At 40.6% G+C, this 15,849-nt stretch overlaps 1 protein-coding gene across 1 annotated transcript in view; it reads right to left on the bottom strand.

Moving 5' to 3' along the window:
• The window catches only part of Lin7a (lin-7 homolog A, crumbs cell polarity complex component), a 142,410-nt gene extending 129,476 nt beyond the window's left edge, over positions 1-12,934 (bottom strand). The window contains exon 1 of the mRNA XM_036169886.1: positions 12,577-12,934. Within this exon, the coding sequence (XP_036025779.1) occupies positions 12,577-12,658 (82 nt within the window). The 5' untranslated portion in view covers positions 12,659-12,934. The remainder of the gene's footprint in view (positions 1-12,576) is intronic.
• Between the last annotated feature and the right edge of the window lie 2,915 nt (positions 12,935-15,849).

The raw sequence follows: 15,849 nt of genomic DNA, 5'->3' as shown, positions 1-15,849 counted from the left end.
CGGTGTGTGTTATGTTACGGACCTATGAACTTGTTCTTGGAAGTGTTGCATAGCCATTAAACTCAAGGGGTTAAGAATCAATCCACCTAAGCTAAAATACTCTTTGTGACTGAATTCCTGACGCTTCAAAATAATACTTACACTTACCTCACACGTTCGTTTTAATGATGGACTGAAATGAAATATGTACAGAGCTAAGAATAATGCCTGGCATGCCATCAGTGATCATGTGTATGAACTATGGCTGTATGACTCCAAACTGCATCCTCATAAGTTATCTACCTGGACTGCTATGCTGAACACTTAACTTGGCAATTGTCAGATGGCAGGCTTTCCTTTGCTCTTTCTTGAATGGCTAAGTGAAGGGAAAGAGAACCAAAGACATGTATGACCATGCAAAGGAGGTGTCACTGTTTTTATAACAGGACACAAGACACATACAGCATGCAGAAATTAAGCACCATTCCAAGCCCCTGTGCACAGTAAGCATCAGGGTGGTAGGGCAAATGCATATCAATATCTCAAGCCTTTGTCATTACTGCACTGGGGAGGTAAGCATGACCATGAGAGGAAGAGACGGGGGATACCCCTCCCCGTTGAGCATTTCCTATAGGGGTGGTCACATTTGAGCACTTGCATGTGTATACCTGTTTGTGTATGTCTTCTCAGCTAACGTTGACCACAACTTCATGATAGGAAGTCTCATTACTGTCCACTTTACAAGGAAAACAAAGAGGATTGCAATAAAAATACACCAAGGATGCATAGTGCTCCAGTTTTCTATTTCTGTGATAAATACCATGATGCAAAAGCAACTTAGGGAGGAGAGGATTTATTCCATGTTATAGCTTATATAGTTCACATCAAGGAAAGGAACCTAGAGGCAGGATCTGAAGAAGAGACACTGGAGGAATACTGGTTGCTGGCTTGCTCTTCATGGTTTGCTCACCTTTCTATCTCTTCCTTCCTTTCTTTCTTCCTTCCTTTCTTCCTTCCTTTCTTCCTTCCTTCCTTCCTTTCCTCCCTCCTCCCTCCCTCCCTCCCTTCCTTCCTTCCTTTATTTCTTCCTTTTTTAATTTTACAAAGATTTTTCTTTGTTTCACAGAATCTAAGCGTTCACTTGGTCTGCTTAAAAAATATAAAGGCAAACAATGGCTTACATTTTAAAATAGTTTCCTTGCTCCAGTTACACTCATGCCCATACCCAAACTGTGTATCTTCCAAGCCAAATCTCACCTTGCCTTCTGATAAAATAATCCAAAATCACTTACCTACATGTGGCATTGTACATAAGGGGTCTGAGATCTCCCACTTCAATTGTCAATTAAGAAAATGACCCAAGACAGTTCAATCTAGAGACCATGATTCCTCAGCTGAGTTACCTTCCTTCCAGGAATTTCTAGTCTGTATCAACTGACAAGACCTAACCAGCATGCACCGATTATAAGCATAGTGAGGTGGAGGTTATATGCCTGCGACTGTAAAGGGAAAGACTGAACTGAGACTTGGCCATCTGGATCCAGACCTCCTTCCTTGAGATACCACATTTGCTTCAGAGAGTCACAAGTCCCTTTACAACTAAATAACTTTAAAAAAGGGTGGGGGGAGCCAAAAATCACTTTTTATCTTTTCTTCTCATCTTCTTAGTACATTATTAAAATACCTGTGTATGGCTAACTTATATTTAGAAACACACCATTGAGCACACCCTAAGCCATTATTGAATATATGTCTGTCTTGGAAAAAAATAAAGTTTGTTAATTATCTTTTCCCTGTATAATGTGCATGAACACAATGCTCAATAGTTTTATAAGGCAACAACCTAATTTCAAAGCAAACAAACTCGGGAATATTTCTGTTTAATAAAACTCTGCCCCCTGTGTCCTCTCCTCATTTGCTTGCTTGAGGGTATACAAGCCAAAATAATAACTCATTCAGTAAATATTGGGGAACATATATTTGTATTACTATGATACCCCAAAGTATACAATGGTAGATATTAGAAAGTTACGTGAGCAGTACTCCTATGGTGAGATGGGAGACAGAGACAGGAGAATCCCCCAGAAGACTGGAGGCCAGCTAGCCTGTAATACAGACTGATAAATAGTAGCAGCAATAAGGAAAAGGCTGACACCTGAGATCAACCTCTTAACTCCATACCGGCATCATGGCACATGGGAGCTCAGCTACACATGCACATACATTCATCATATGCACAAAAATATTAAAATCGTGTACATTTAGAGTGATAGCTATGTAAAGCAATATTTTCAGTCACCTCTTATTGGTGTCCTAATGGAGTTTTTAAAGATCATTGGTGACCTATCAAGAAATGAACAGTTTAGGGAAAGTGTATGTAGACAGTTAGTTGCATATACAGGAAACATTTCGTTTGACTCTCCAAGCATTTCCAACAACTCTTTCCAACTTTTGAATCCACAACTAAGTGTAGTCCCAGCCTCTGCATGTATGGTGATAAAGGAAGCATTCTCTATCCTTGCCCTGACTGAATGTTGGGATCACATGACATCCAGGGCTCAGGGAAGAAATGATGACGGCTATTGAGTGTTTACTATGTGTCAGACCTGGTCTGACTATTTTATACATATTAGAATATTAAAGCCAACAAATATATCTCTTTAGTATTAGTTTTACAATTTGCAACTTTTCAGATTAGAAAACAAACTCAAAACAGTGAAGCAACTTCTGAGAATATTGTAGAAAAGCAAGGATATAAAACTTAGGCAGGACATCTCTGGCCAGTATGTTTTAAGCATCATGTTGCTTCTGCAAGATGGTACCCTTGAAATGATGGAGAAAACAGCAGAGACTGAAGAAAAATAGTATTGTGATGCCTATTTACATTCTACACAGCATTTGCTCTCCATCTTCTCCTTGAGTACTTAAAGTAGGTATTGCTACCTCCCGTTCTGAATCCTTTCTCATCTACCCCCTTCTTTTGCTATGCTCTGACTTCTTCTTTCCATTGCTTTTAGCATCAAAATGATCATCTTTGCACTCACTTCTTCCACTTTGCACAATGCCTGCTTCTTCTTGGATGCCACATCCTCATATAGCCTTCCAGAACTCACTGTGTAAGTCTCTTTCACTCTCTCAGTGTTTTCTCCTCTGTACTTACTGTTCTCTGGAGTCACACTGTGTTCTCACCTGTTAAAATGTTTGGTTTCTACCCTAACTGGGAAGTGTGCACATCATTGAGAGACCTTGTCCATCTTTCCCCCTCTTTGTCCTCTTTTCTCAAATACACAGCAGGTGTGCCACACGGTGCTATTCCTGCCTTCCTATTTTATTTTGTTATTGCATTTTTCCTTTTCATTGACTTTTAAAATTTGTCATTTGGATATGAGATTACAATTTAAGTACTATTTGGATATGTGAGCACTGATTTGTGGCATTAGTGATTGTCTCTGGGAAATTCAGTTATGCCTTCTAATAGCTTTTCAGTTGATAACTGAATACTCTGAAAACAGGTAATTTTGATACCTCCTTCATATTTCTTGCTTCCTTGATTCTTATAGCATTGGTTAAATCTTTTGTATTGTTCTTGAGCTTAAATATACTGTTCTATGTTTTACCTTTATGCTGTGGAATGTTCTATATGCTGTGAATTTGTTGTTTTGATTGGTTAATAAATAAAGTGCTGACAAGCCAGTAGCCAGGCAGGAAGTGTAGGTGGGATGAAGAGAGAGGAGAATTCTAGGAACAGGAGGGCTGAGTGAGGAGATGCTGCCAGCTGCCACCATGACAAGCAAGATGTAAAGTACCGGTAAGCCATGAGCCATGTGGCAAGGTATAGATCTATAGAAATGGGTTAATTTAGGATATAAGAACTAGATAGCAAGAAGCCTGAGCTATTAGGGCCAAACAGTTTAAATAATATAAGTGTCTGTGTGTTTATTTGGGTCTGAGCAGCTGTGGGACTGGTGGATGAGAGAGATTTGTCCTGATTGTGGGCCAGGCAGGACCAGAAAAACTTCAGCAGCATTCAACATTGCATTTGATAGCTAATCTTTATCATGTTGAAGAGAAGCCCTTCTTAGAGGTCACTACAAGTTACGTTGAAATCACATAGTAAGCTGACATTTTATCACGCGTGTAAAACTTTACAGTAAAGTAGTTCCTAATGTTGAACCATCCTCCTTCCTAGGAACTCTGTGGTTCACAGCTGAGTAGGGTGGTACTTCCCTCTGAGAGGGAATCTAGATATTTAACTCATGCTTCTAGTTAATGCCATGATAAGGATGGTGAGTTTTAAGCAGGCCTTTACAGCTGGGGATTCTAGATACTAAACTGTCTACATGACAAATGGATTTAGGTCTGTCGGCTGCTACCTGTCATATATCAGTTGAGCAACTTTTCTGTGACTGTGATAGTGTTCATTATGCTCTAAATCATCACTCGCAGGAGGAACACGCCAACAGAGTGATGCCTAAATTTGAAAATTTTTGCTAATTCTTAAAATCCCCCATAGATTATAGAATACTAGTATTTTATTACAGTATTGTTATAAGTTTTCCATTTAATTTTAAAGAGATTGATTTTTAATATTTTGATGATTTACTCACACAGCTTGTTTTGACTTTATTAAATAAAATGATCAATATTTTCCAAATCAACCACTCTTGAATTAGATTGTCCTGTCTATACCAATGCTATCAATGTGAATCTAATCACATTCTGACTTGATTCCATGTAATGCATGAAACCTGCACCTCCTTCCACTGAATTTTATCTGCTCCACTGTAACCTGCCATTTTAGTTAGGCACAATCTTAGAATACTGATATTGTTGGCCCAATTATTTCTTATTTTCCCAAGCTGTATGACACCAATACATTTGATTAAAATGTAATTCATAGCACTCAGCTGGAATCTCAGTAACAATGCAGAGGACTGAGACCCATTCCTTCTTAGAGTAGAATTCAACCACTAGAAGCCCACTTCATGTAGCTCCATGTTATTAACAAGGCCTCTTGCACAGCTAATAGCATCCTGAGTGTGGAACACAGCTGTGCTGTGCCTATGAAATTTATCCAGTCCATTCTCATCGACCCATGTACCTGCTGCAGAATCCCCACTTTTGTTTCTAAAGGTCCGTATTTTATTATTCCAATAATATGCCTTATATTATGTTCTGCTAAGAGATACCACCAGATAGTTTAGTCTGTCATTCCCTAAATCATCTTTATGCATTTTATCAAGGCCGCGATACATGTTCAACCTACTGTTCTCTAATTTACTTCAATATCATTTTCAGAAGTTTCTCAGTCATAGTGCTCAAGTATTCCATTGCTGTTGAACAGTCCCAGCTGTCACTTGGTGCTTACTTCTCTGCCATATAACCTGGGGCTTTAAGTCTTGTGAACATTCTGTGACTTCCATTAATCTTTTCTTTCTTTCTTTCTCTCTTCCTTCGTTCCTTCGTTCCTTCCTTCGTTCCTTCCTTCCTTCCTTCCTTTCTTTCTTTTTTTGGTGATGGCAATTCTCTGCTTGAAGATTATATGCAGAATGAATGTTACCATGACAACACTGAGCAAGTAAACAACAAGAACAGAACCAGGTGGACTTGAAATTGCTCCAGTGTTTCTAGACGTGGTGATTAGTTTAAACCAGGAGCTCTGTGTTTTCTGTACGACACAGACAGATGCCTGAGTACAACTTCAAAAGAAATTTCCATCCCATGTGGCTTTTAAGTGGTTTTAGGCATACTTGCTTTCACTAGGCAAGTCTTTGAGTGCAGCTAGCACGTTACTTAGCAAAACTCCATCTTCAAAACTTCTTGATCCCATTGATTAGACATAACGAATTGGTGGGATCCTTGTGACTTTTAAAGACTTTTTTGGTCAACAGAGAGTGCTTTCAAAGTAAATCCATCTTGACCTGTTTTATCATTCATTAATTGGTAGTGAAAATAAAATCACGGAGTAGCTCATTTTTGTGTACTGGGGGGGGGGGGCAGATGATTCCATGGCCCCCTCTTCATGTTAAAAAAAGCCTTCACAGTCCTGTTATGTGACTACAGGTTTGGTTCAGTCACTAACTAAAACAGGAGGATCAATGCAGGAAATGGAGATGAGATTATGAAGATCAACAATGGGGCCTCTTATTGTTGCTGATCACTTGCTGGACTACATACAGATAAACAGAAACACACACACACACACACACACACACACACACACACTGACCAGGAGATAACCTAAAGCAGTCACTGCATGTGCAGTATTTTAGGGTCCTATTACTCAGTAAATGTTCTTTATGCTCTACTGTATGGCTAGGAGCCTATAGTGATCCATAAAAGTACACCACCAAGTAAAAACATTGATTTCATGAATGGCAGGATGACACCAAAAAAGGCATTCCGCAAAAATAGTTTGTAAAATGTTTATTGGTGCCTCCAGAAAATATTTTCTTAAAGTAAGCAACCATTTAATGTTCATAAGCTGAAATATATCAGGCTGCTGATGTTGGTGAGGCTTTAGGATGAGATACAACATATTCTTAACCTTTTGTTTTTTTTCTATCAAGATCATCGGGCATATAATTTTGAAACAGTAGTTAAAATGGTCACGTTTATTTTTCTTCGTCCTTGTCTTTTTTTTTTCTGCCATTAAGAAATTCCTCCCAAATAAAAACAAAAACAGAAAACTGAGGTGCAAGAGAAGAAATGTCCCTCTTTGGACTGCGAGCAAAAGCAATTTTCAGCTGAATACAGATTTTATAAAAACTGGTGAATGCCGTTGATTAGAAAAATCTATAGGCTGCCCAGGGCTTGAATTGGAAGGTTTCAAGGCTCTGTATGCCGTGAAAAGTGAAAAGGAACGAGAAAATGTTAATATATCACAAATGTTATGAAGACTGTGGCAAACCGGGATTCTCACTGACATTCAATATTTGTTCTCATGTTATTTTCCCCCATAAAATTGAAATCCACAATATAAAACTTCTTGGTCTCCCAGTAGAAACTTTAAAGAACAAAAGTTTGATCTTTTTAAATGAGGAAATGCACTTAAGACTAGTTTAATCAATAATTTAAATTATGATTAAAAGAAGCCAAGACATGGCAGTTTCCATTTCTGTTTTTGCAACTTGTCCAAATTGAAGTTGAAACACAGAAAAGTTAGATGAATGGCAATTGCAACCATTTGCCTTACAGCCACACAAAAATAGGTTGTAAAGTATTGATCATGTCACCAAACACCAAAGATTTGCAAACTGTGTAATTTTAATTAACTCCTAGAATTTTATTTTAAAATAGTTACTTCATTTTCAATTATGCATATATATATGCATTATATATATATATATATATATATATATATATATATTTTTTTTTTTTCTGTGTGGGACTATGTCCTCATGAGTGTGAGTGTCCAAGAAAGCTGGAGGCACTGGATCCCCTGGAGCTGATGTTACAGGTGGCTGTGAGCCACTGACATGGGGTCAGGGGGCCAAATTTTTTCTGGGATCAGTACTTGCTCTTAACTGCAGAGTTACCTCTCTAGACCCATAGAAAAATTAAATTACTCATTTTTTTCTACAATAGGTTTTATATTATCACATTGTAGGCCATAATTTTTTTTAAAGCCATTTGGTTTTTAATTTGAAGGGAAAAGTTACACAAAGGTGAAAATTTAAAGGGAATTTTTCATATTATCCTTTCTGACCTTGAAATTGGACTCGAAGGAGAGCTGAAGCTACTGTACCCTCAGAAACTGTCTGGAAGGACTCACTGTTTAATACAGCAAAGTATTTCTGTTTTCTATAAAGATGACAGTGTTGAGTATCATGGGCTAAACTCTACTTTGTTGCCCTGAGTTTAGCTGAAGGTCATTCCTAGTTTTAGAGATAAAAATCTGGCCAAGCCAATCTCTGAAAATAGGAAGAGGTTCTGAGAACATTTAGAAGCTGGGAAGAGATAAATTTCATGTTCATCTCCTTATCAGAGTTTTCACTTGGCCACAGGGTAAACTATATATACTGCTGTCTAAACCCCAAACTAGACATCTCATATTAAGACCACTTAGATTCAAGTTATAGATTTGTGCATAGCACCATGAAAGCTGGTGTTTAGTGCATCTTTGAAAATCCAATTATCATATATGATACTTTAGTCCACAATGAAACCTGGTATAAAGCTGATCTGTACACTTAGTTGGCCTGTGTAACCAAATTTCTAACCCAAGATGTATCATTCTGGCATAATGTTTCTTGATAGTTTTAATTTTTAACTTTTTTTTTGCATTCTCGAAGTATTAACTGGATGGTAATAAGTAGTAAATCTGGAACTGCTGTTATATATACTTTCTTCACTATGACTGCTTTTTCTAAAGATCATATTAACATAATACATGAAGAACAACTGAAAATTTTCCCTACTTTGTGAGCCTTCTTCGATCAACAGCAACCAAGTAGCTCTCACCCCCATAATCTCTCCTCTGATTGTTTTCTTCAGATCATGTTTTCATGTACTCCATCATGGGACACATCATCTGAGCCCCTGGCTACCATCTTCAAATACCCTTGTCTAGGGCTCCTCTTTTTCTTGCTTTTTCACAGTAGCTATTGTGATGTGCTTGAAGGCTTGTTGTCTTCCTCCTGAGACCCCAGTTATTGACAAAGCTTGTTTCCTCCCCCTTTTTCCAGTGCTCATCTCAAATGTCACAATCTCAAGGGGTCCTTCCTTGATCTGCAGCAGTGGCCCCTGCTATCTGTTCAGTCTAATTTTTACTCCATCAGCCTCATACTTGTATAAATGTATTCACTGTATCTCTCTCACTGGCATGCAAACACCATTAGATTTCACGCATTTTGCTCAATGGGCACTACCAAAGTGCTTAGAGCAGCATTTGGAATAAGGTTGACACTCAATAGTTTTTAGAAAATCAGTCCCTTACCATTTGTCTCCCCTGGCATACTCGTATGATTTCTAGAGGCAGAAAACCTTTCATCTTGCATTCCCATAGCATCTAGTTTGCAACAGGTGACAAATGTATATAGAATAAATGGATGAATGAGTCATTTTGTGGCTTCAAATAAAACTGTCCCTAGTGGCCATTACTTATGACAGAAATTATAATTATCATTTGTCTGGCTTCTCAGCACACTGATCCCACATAAAGCATGACTTTTAGGAGGGGCCTCCGTAAGTAAGTGAAGACTATCAGGAAATAGTAAACAGGGATCTACTCTGTCTGTAGCCACCCTCAAGGTCTGCAGTGCTGGCTAGCCCAACGTCTTGGCGCAGTGAGACATTTGGTTATACACAGAGATGTGAAAGCCCCCATGTCACCCTGACCATCCCTTTGGGCCAGCCTAGATCTTAAAGTCTTACTTCCCAGACAAAAAAACAAGATGAGTGTGACTTCTAAGAGTCTTACTTTCAGTTACTGCATTTGAATGTAAGGAGAGTAAACCTTAATTCAAACCTTAATTCAAACACTGTAGCTTTGATTTGTTTTAAACTTTTCCTGAAGATTCTATATATGTGTATACACACACACACACACACACACACACACACACACACACACACATATATATGCATACATTATGTATGTATGCATGTACGTATGTATGTTTGTATATGTGCTGCCAAAGGACACTAGGCAAGAATTAAATCTCCCATTTTGAGATAGCATAGCCTCAAAAAAAATCTATTTTCTTCTCCTTTGAGTTTTATATTTATGTAAATGAAAACACTAGAAATGAACTGGGAGCCCTAAAATCATAGTATGTGTCTTCTGATTTGCTGAGATGCACTTGGTTGTCCCTGACAAGACCTTTATTTTGTTCTTCCCCGTTGCCCACCAGCTGCAGTCCTACAGATCTTTAACCCCAGCCCTTAAGGGAGGGGGGGGGGCTGAGGCAGGCAGATCTCCGAGTTCAAAGCCAGCCTGGTCTACAAAGCAAGTTCCTGGAGAGCCAGGACTACACAGAGAAACCCTGTCTTTGGAAAAAAAACAAAGGCAAAGTCTTGGTAAGTAGCTGTGGCTGATGGAGATCCACCAAGCGAACAGAGGAAAGGTTCCTAACAGCTTCGCTCTGGGTACTCTACCAACCTTGCTGGCTCTGCAATGCTGTGACTCCATGGATTGTATCTCCGTGTGCTCTGAAATCCCTATCATCAACAGTTCTTGATTTACTTCAGGTTTTAGTTCACTAACACGAATCTACATTAGTTTTAGATTTCTACCACAAGTCAGGTTCTATAAGGAATTCAAGAATGGATCCAGAAATGGCCTCATACCTCAAGGAGCTCCACCCATTGGAGGGGACAAGAGTAATACACAAAATAAACAAAAGTTATAAAGGCTTTGATGGGGACAAAAGCCTTTGGGTGGGCAAATGTAGAGTATATCAAATGGCACCCCAGAGCTTGGTGTGATCTAGTCTCCAGTAGGGGGCCAAACACTGAAACCTAAGTTAGGCTAAAACTGCATAGTATTGCAATCATCAGCCCCAAATCCCTAATGACCAACCGAGTCAAGCCCTTTTCAAGGTCAAAGGTTAGAATCCCATATTTCATCAGTCTAATAATAAAGTTACCTAATTGATCATGTTAAGGTACTATCACAATGAAGTAGAGAGAAGACACTCAATTGATAGTCTTTTCACTCACCAAGCAGTTAGAGCCAGTAAGGATAGATGGTTCATTCATTCAGATATTCACATAGTTAACTTAGCTTTGCTTCTGGGGCTACTGTATGGCTCTAATCACAGGACAGGTACCATCTGAATATAAACAAGAATCCACTTTAAATCGTCTGGGTAATACCTCCTCTAAACAACCACCTGGGACACCTAAGGGCTAAGATAACCCCTTCAAAGTGGGATTATTGTATTAGTAATAGTAGTAGTGGGATATGAACTTGTTTGGGTATGTGGTCTTTTGGAGTGTTTGCTTCTAACATAGTTAGAACTTGGGCTGTTTAACATAGTTAAACTTGGGATGGTTAATGACTGTAATTTAGTAATGGGACAATATAAGAGCTCATCACATTAAAACAGAAATACTTGGGAAACCCATCGTTTTTAATAGCATGCCATCTGCTTGGCACTTACCAGCAATGGTTTTATCCTGCTTAGTACAGATGATATTGGGGTAAAAAAAATCATAGATTATACGACAGGTTTCTGAGCTCTTTACTGTTATTAATTTGCAAGCCCGTAAATGAACATTTCCCCAACATAAAAATCAATTATTTTTCAACTCTTACCCCAACTAAGGTTGCTATGGGCACCGCATAATATCTGTTCTGACACCAAAAGATTGAGTTAAAGTCACCAGAGATGTCTCCAAATTAAGAACCTCAAACAGAGTTTACCAGCTTTGCCACTGTGCTCCGCAGCAGGATGCTCTTTTTGCCTTGCTGGGCCCTCTAGTTTAATCCTCCAGAAAGAGAAAATTTGGAGGGACAAGGACTAAATCATTTTCTTTTGAGCACAGCATTTTCAAATGGCTGCCCTGGGTCCTAAGCCCCGTCGCAGCGGACAGGAGCTAGAGGTGCCCTCTCTCTGCAGAGCAGGGACTCTGGCGCCCTAGTACCTACACTGGGAAGGGAGAAAGGAAACTCCCACTCACAGTCAGGTACTACTAGGGTGCACTCGGCAGGCCTCGAGCCTAGAGGAGAAACAGGTAACCAGGTTTGGGAAGGTTTGAGGAGGCAGCAAACGCTGTTTCCTATGCAGCCAAAGAGTAGGACGCACAGGTCACAGGCTAGAAGTTAAACTGTTACCTAGCCTGCGCTTTGTACCTGCGATGTCTGCAGCCCAGGCACCGAGGTACACTTGACTGGGGAAGAACAAGGTTGGTTTGGAGCAGGAGACAAGAGTTGCTACCGCCCTGGAACTGCAGGCGAGGGAGCAACGCGACCCAGCCACCCAAGCCGCAGCTCCGGACGGAAAGCTCGGAGCCAAGCCTGCTCAGCCTCCGGGATGCAGCGTCCCCTAGCCAGCTAAGCTGCCCGGGTTCCTCTCTGCCCTTTCGCCGGAGGGCAGCGCCCTGGTTCAGTGGCTCCTTAGCCCCATGCCATGCACCCAGCTATCCTCCCGCCCCGGGGCGATCTCCCAGTCACGTCAGCTGCACAGACCCTGTCTCCAGCGTGGGGACAAACTTCCTCCCTCCGGTTCCCCAGGGCTGGCAGTTGTTAGCTGGCTTCCCCCACTGGTCCCTTTGCTGCTCTAGCTGAGAGAGAGCTTTCTCTGCCCCCTCTCCAACCTCCTGTCACCAGCGCTCAGCGGTTCCCCGCACATCCTCTCCAACAAAGCCGGGGCCGGAGGCGACCCGGTAAGGGACTGGGACCGGCGGCTGGAGCATCGGAACCCTGGCAAGACATCCACGCCCCGGAAAGCGCAGCGAAAAGGGGCGGCGGGAACCAGGCGAGGAGAGAGGGGTAGAAAGTATCCTGCTCCGGGCGCGAAAGCCTCCTGGGCTGATCCTCCTCGCCCAGCTTCCCCTGGCCGAGTGCATCCCCTGCTGTCCCAGTGGGACTGGGCAGGGCGGAGGGGGAAATGGTGAGGACTCTATGGCCTGATGGATCAGCCTCTCCCTTACCTCTGTCCAGAGTAAGCGGCTGGACCACTGTCAATGTCGCCATGTCTGCCGTGGGAGCCGAAGTGACGCTCGGCTTCAGCATCCGCCACCGCTTGTAGTGAGAAAAAGAGGAGGAGATTGGGGGCGGGGGTGGAGAGGGAAGACGGAAAGGAGGGGGAGGAGGGGGAGGCAGGAAGGTGGTGATGGAGGAGAAGAAAGCTCGGGTGGGTTGGTAACCAGATGGAGACTCAACTGTTCCGCCGAGGCGAATCTTCAGACGCGGCGCCAGGCAGGGCAGGTATCCACGAGCGCCTGCACCGCCAGGCGCTGAGAAAGGAACGCTCAGCCCTAGAACTTTGCTCCTCCACCCAGGAGCTCTGGCTGGGTGTAGCTGGTTAGCTGTCTTTCAACTTTCCACCCAAGCTTAACGGTCAGAATGCACTTGTACACAGAGGAAAGAGGGCACAGAAATGATAGAGAGAGGTGGGGACGCATTTTTTTTTTTCCAGATTAAGAGAATTTTCAACCTATTAATCCCACATCCCTTTAGAGAGAAAACCCCGCTGTCAGTGGGAGATGCTGCTATATCATTGCAGTTGCTGTTAATTTCTGTTGAAGCTTTTTTAGAATGTCCACTCCTAACAGTACAAGGTAACTGACGGAGGGCCAGGGTTCCATAGGTAAGTGTTCGTTTAGGAGTTGAGTGTATTGCCTAGGAAATAGCTTGCCTTTACAAGCAAACTTCCTCACAATGTTTTAAAATAAAAAAAAACCAGTCATTGAAAAAATATCTATCTAGGACCTTTTTATATTAATCTAGAAGAAGCATGTATTCAGGGATGTTACTTATTGATTAACCAGCATATATGACAAGAATTGATCCGAGGGTGTTACATACCATTTACTACATCCTAGATTCATTCTTTCCCTGCAGCATCCGGATTAGCAGGAGATAATATTCAAAGGCTTATTGAAGAGTCAGTTGACTAGGATTCATTTACTGGAGCCTTCAAACACTGACTGTGAGCTCTGATTTCCAACTTTCACTAAATTTCCACCAAGTCTCATTTCCTTATCAAACCATGAAGAAGCATGGACAAACCTCCTCTAGGCATAGTGGTGGTGAGTGAGAACGTGCCTGGATGACCATGCTGCCCGTTCCTGTGACAGCTAAATCATCGTTGTGACTACTAAGAAACTCTCAGAGGCAGACACTGGGTTGCAGCAAAGTATTTGCATGTAATCAATGCCCTGTTCTTCTAATTACACTAAGAGATAGAAAGCAATCGGCTTTCACCAATGATTGAGATAGTCAAAGATGATTGGCCATCTATCCATTCAACAGATCCTTAGTGACACACTGATAGCATAGTCTGTAAGTATTTTTAGGAAGATTTTGATAATGAAATTCAACTCTTAATCACGCATACTATCTGACAAACTCACAGTCTCTTGTAGAGCTCTAGTCTCCTCATCTGCCAAGCAAGGGAAACAGCTTCCTCCAGTTGCATAGTGATCTGGTAAGTAGAGAAAACTGAGTCTACTCTGTAGTGTCACTGAGATTTATGAGCTGCTGCTGATGCTATAAAAAGGGATATGTCCCCAAATCATAAACATATAAGTAACATTATATGGACTGAGTGGGTTGTATTACGTTTTTAGGGATATATATATATATACACACACACATGTGTGTGAGCATGTGTGTGTGAGAGTGTGTAAAACAACAATTAGAGAAATAGAGACCATGCATTTGAGAGAGAAAGCAAGGAGGCAGTACATGGGGAAGATTAGAGGGAAAAAACAGGGAAATTATGTAATCATACTTAAAAATGAAGGAGAATTTAAAAAGGAATAGACTTTGTGCTGCTGCAGAGATGGCACAGTGGTTAAGAGCACATACTGCTCTTGCAGAACACTCAAGTTCAGTTCCCAGTACATCCATCAGATGGTTCACAGCTCCCTCTAACTGCAGCTCCAGGGGTCTCTGACACCTCTGGCCTCCCCAGACATCGACACTCTTGTGAACAGATCCACAGGGACATCTAATTAAACGTAAAATAAATCTTAAGCAATGAATGTACTTTGAGAGTAGCAGACTCTATAAATTTATTAGTGAAAGCTACCAATGATCTATTATTAATATTTACTAGTTTATTAGTAGCTATTTATTAATTGAAGAACTATGCTAGGGACTGGTCATGCCAAGGCTGACAAGATTTAACTCTCTTTCCTTCTACTTAGTCCTGGTTACACAATAAACAGTAAACAAAGCACAGAATTTTGTTCAGGAAATGGCCTTAAGCAATATAGAAAGAAAGCATTGTGGGAGAAGGAGATGGAACCAGTAACTCTAAGCAATTATCAGCATACACAGGTCCTAAGAGAAGATAACAGGAAGGCGAAATCCAGTTGTGTGCCTTGATAGCAGAATGTGTTTCAGGTTTTTTGCACACAATACCAAAACTCATTCAGTAACTAAGGATGGAAAAATACCAATCCCTTGGCCATTAATGTAACTTTTTAAACAAAATTCTTGATTAGGAATGTGTATGTTAGCAACTTGATTCATGTCTCTAAAAGCCTCAATTGTACCTATTTCAACATAAACTTCAGATTGTGAGGTTTATGATGGCAGGATTTTTGACTTCTTATTTCCTAATGGTTCTCCAGAACCAATGTTTTATAGCATGTTTCTTAACTTACGTTTGAGTTTCTTAATTGAAAATTTACCCTACAATGTTTATTTTATGTTGTCACTTTTTTTTCAAGAACTAAAAGAAGAAGCATCATTCACCAGGTATCCACCTGTTATTATTCCCAGTATTGGTAAATTCAGTACCCTTGCTAATGTCTAAACACTTGTAGAAAATGGATAATATGTCAGCATGCATAATCATTTGTTCTCAATAAATTTACTTGTGAACTAGAATTTGTCATCATCTTTCTGAGACATGGGGAGACATAGCAAGATGTCCTGGATTTCTTCTTGTGCTTGGATATATGTGCCCATGCTCAGATCTCATGCACAATAGTCTGGTCACCACAGTTCCAAATTTTGTTTCATCAAGGTTAGTGTGCTTGACTTATCATGTGCTGTTCCCTTTCTGTCTCTATCAGAGTTGCTGAGATATATGTAATTATGTTTTAGTCATAACTGTTTGGTTACCCAGTCACTATATTATTTCCTTAGAAGATATACAATAGTTTAATTCACTGGCAACTGAATTTACAACATTATTAACTTAATTTAATAAACACTTATTAAGCACCTTGCATGTTCAAGGGTTGCAC

Source organism: Onychomys torridus, chromosome 20 (genome assembly GCF_903995425.1).
Source record: "Onychomys torridus chromosome 20, mOncTor1.1, whole genome shotgun sequence".
NCBI classification, from domain to species: Eukaryota; Metazoa; Chordata; class Mammalia; order Rodentia; family Cricetidae; genus Onychomys; species Onychomys torridus.
The sequence above is the reverse complement of the archived record's forward strand: the minus strand, read 5'-3'. Positions and strand labels throughout refer to the sequence as shown.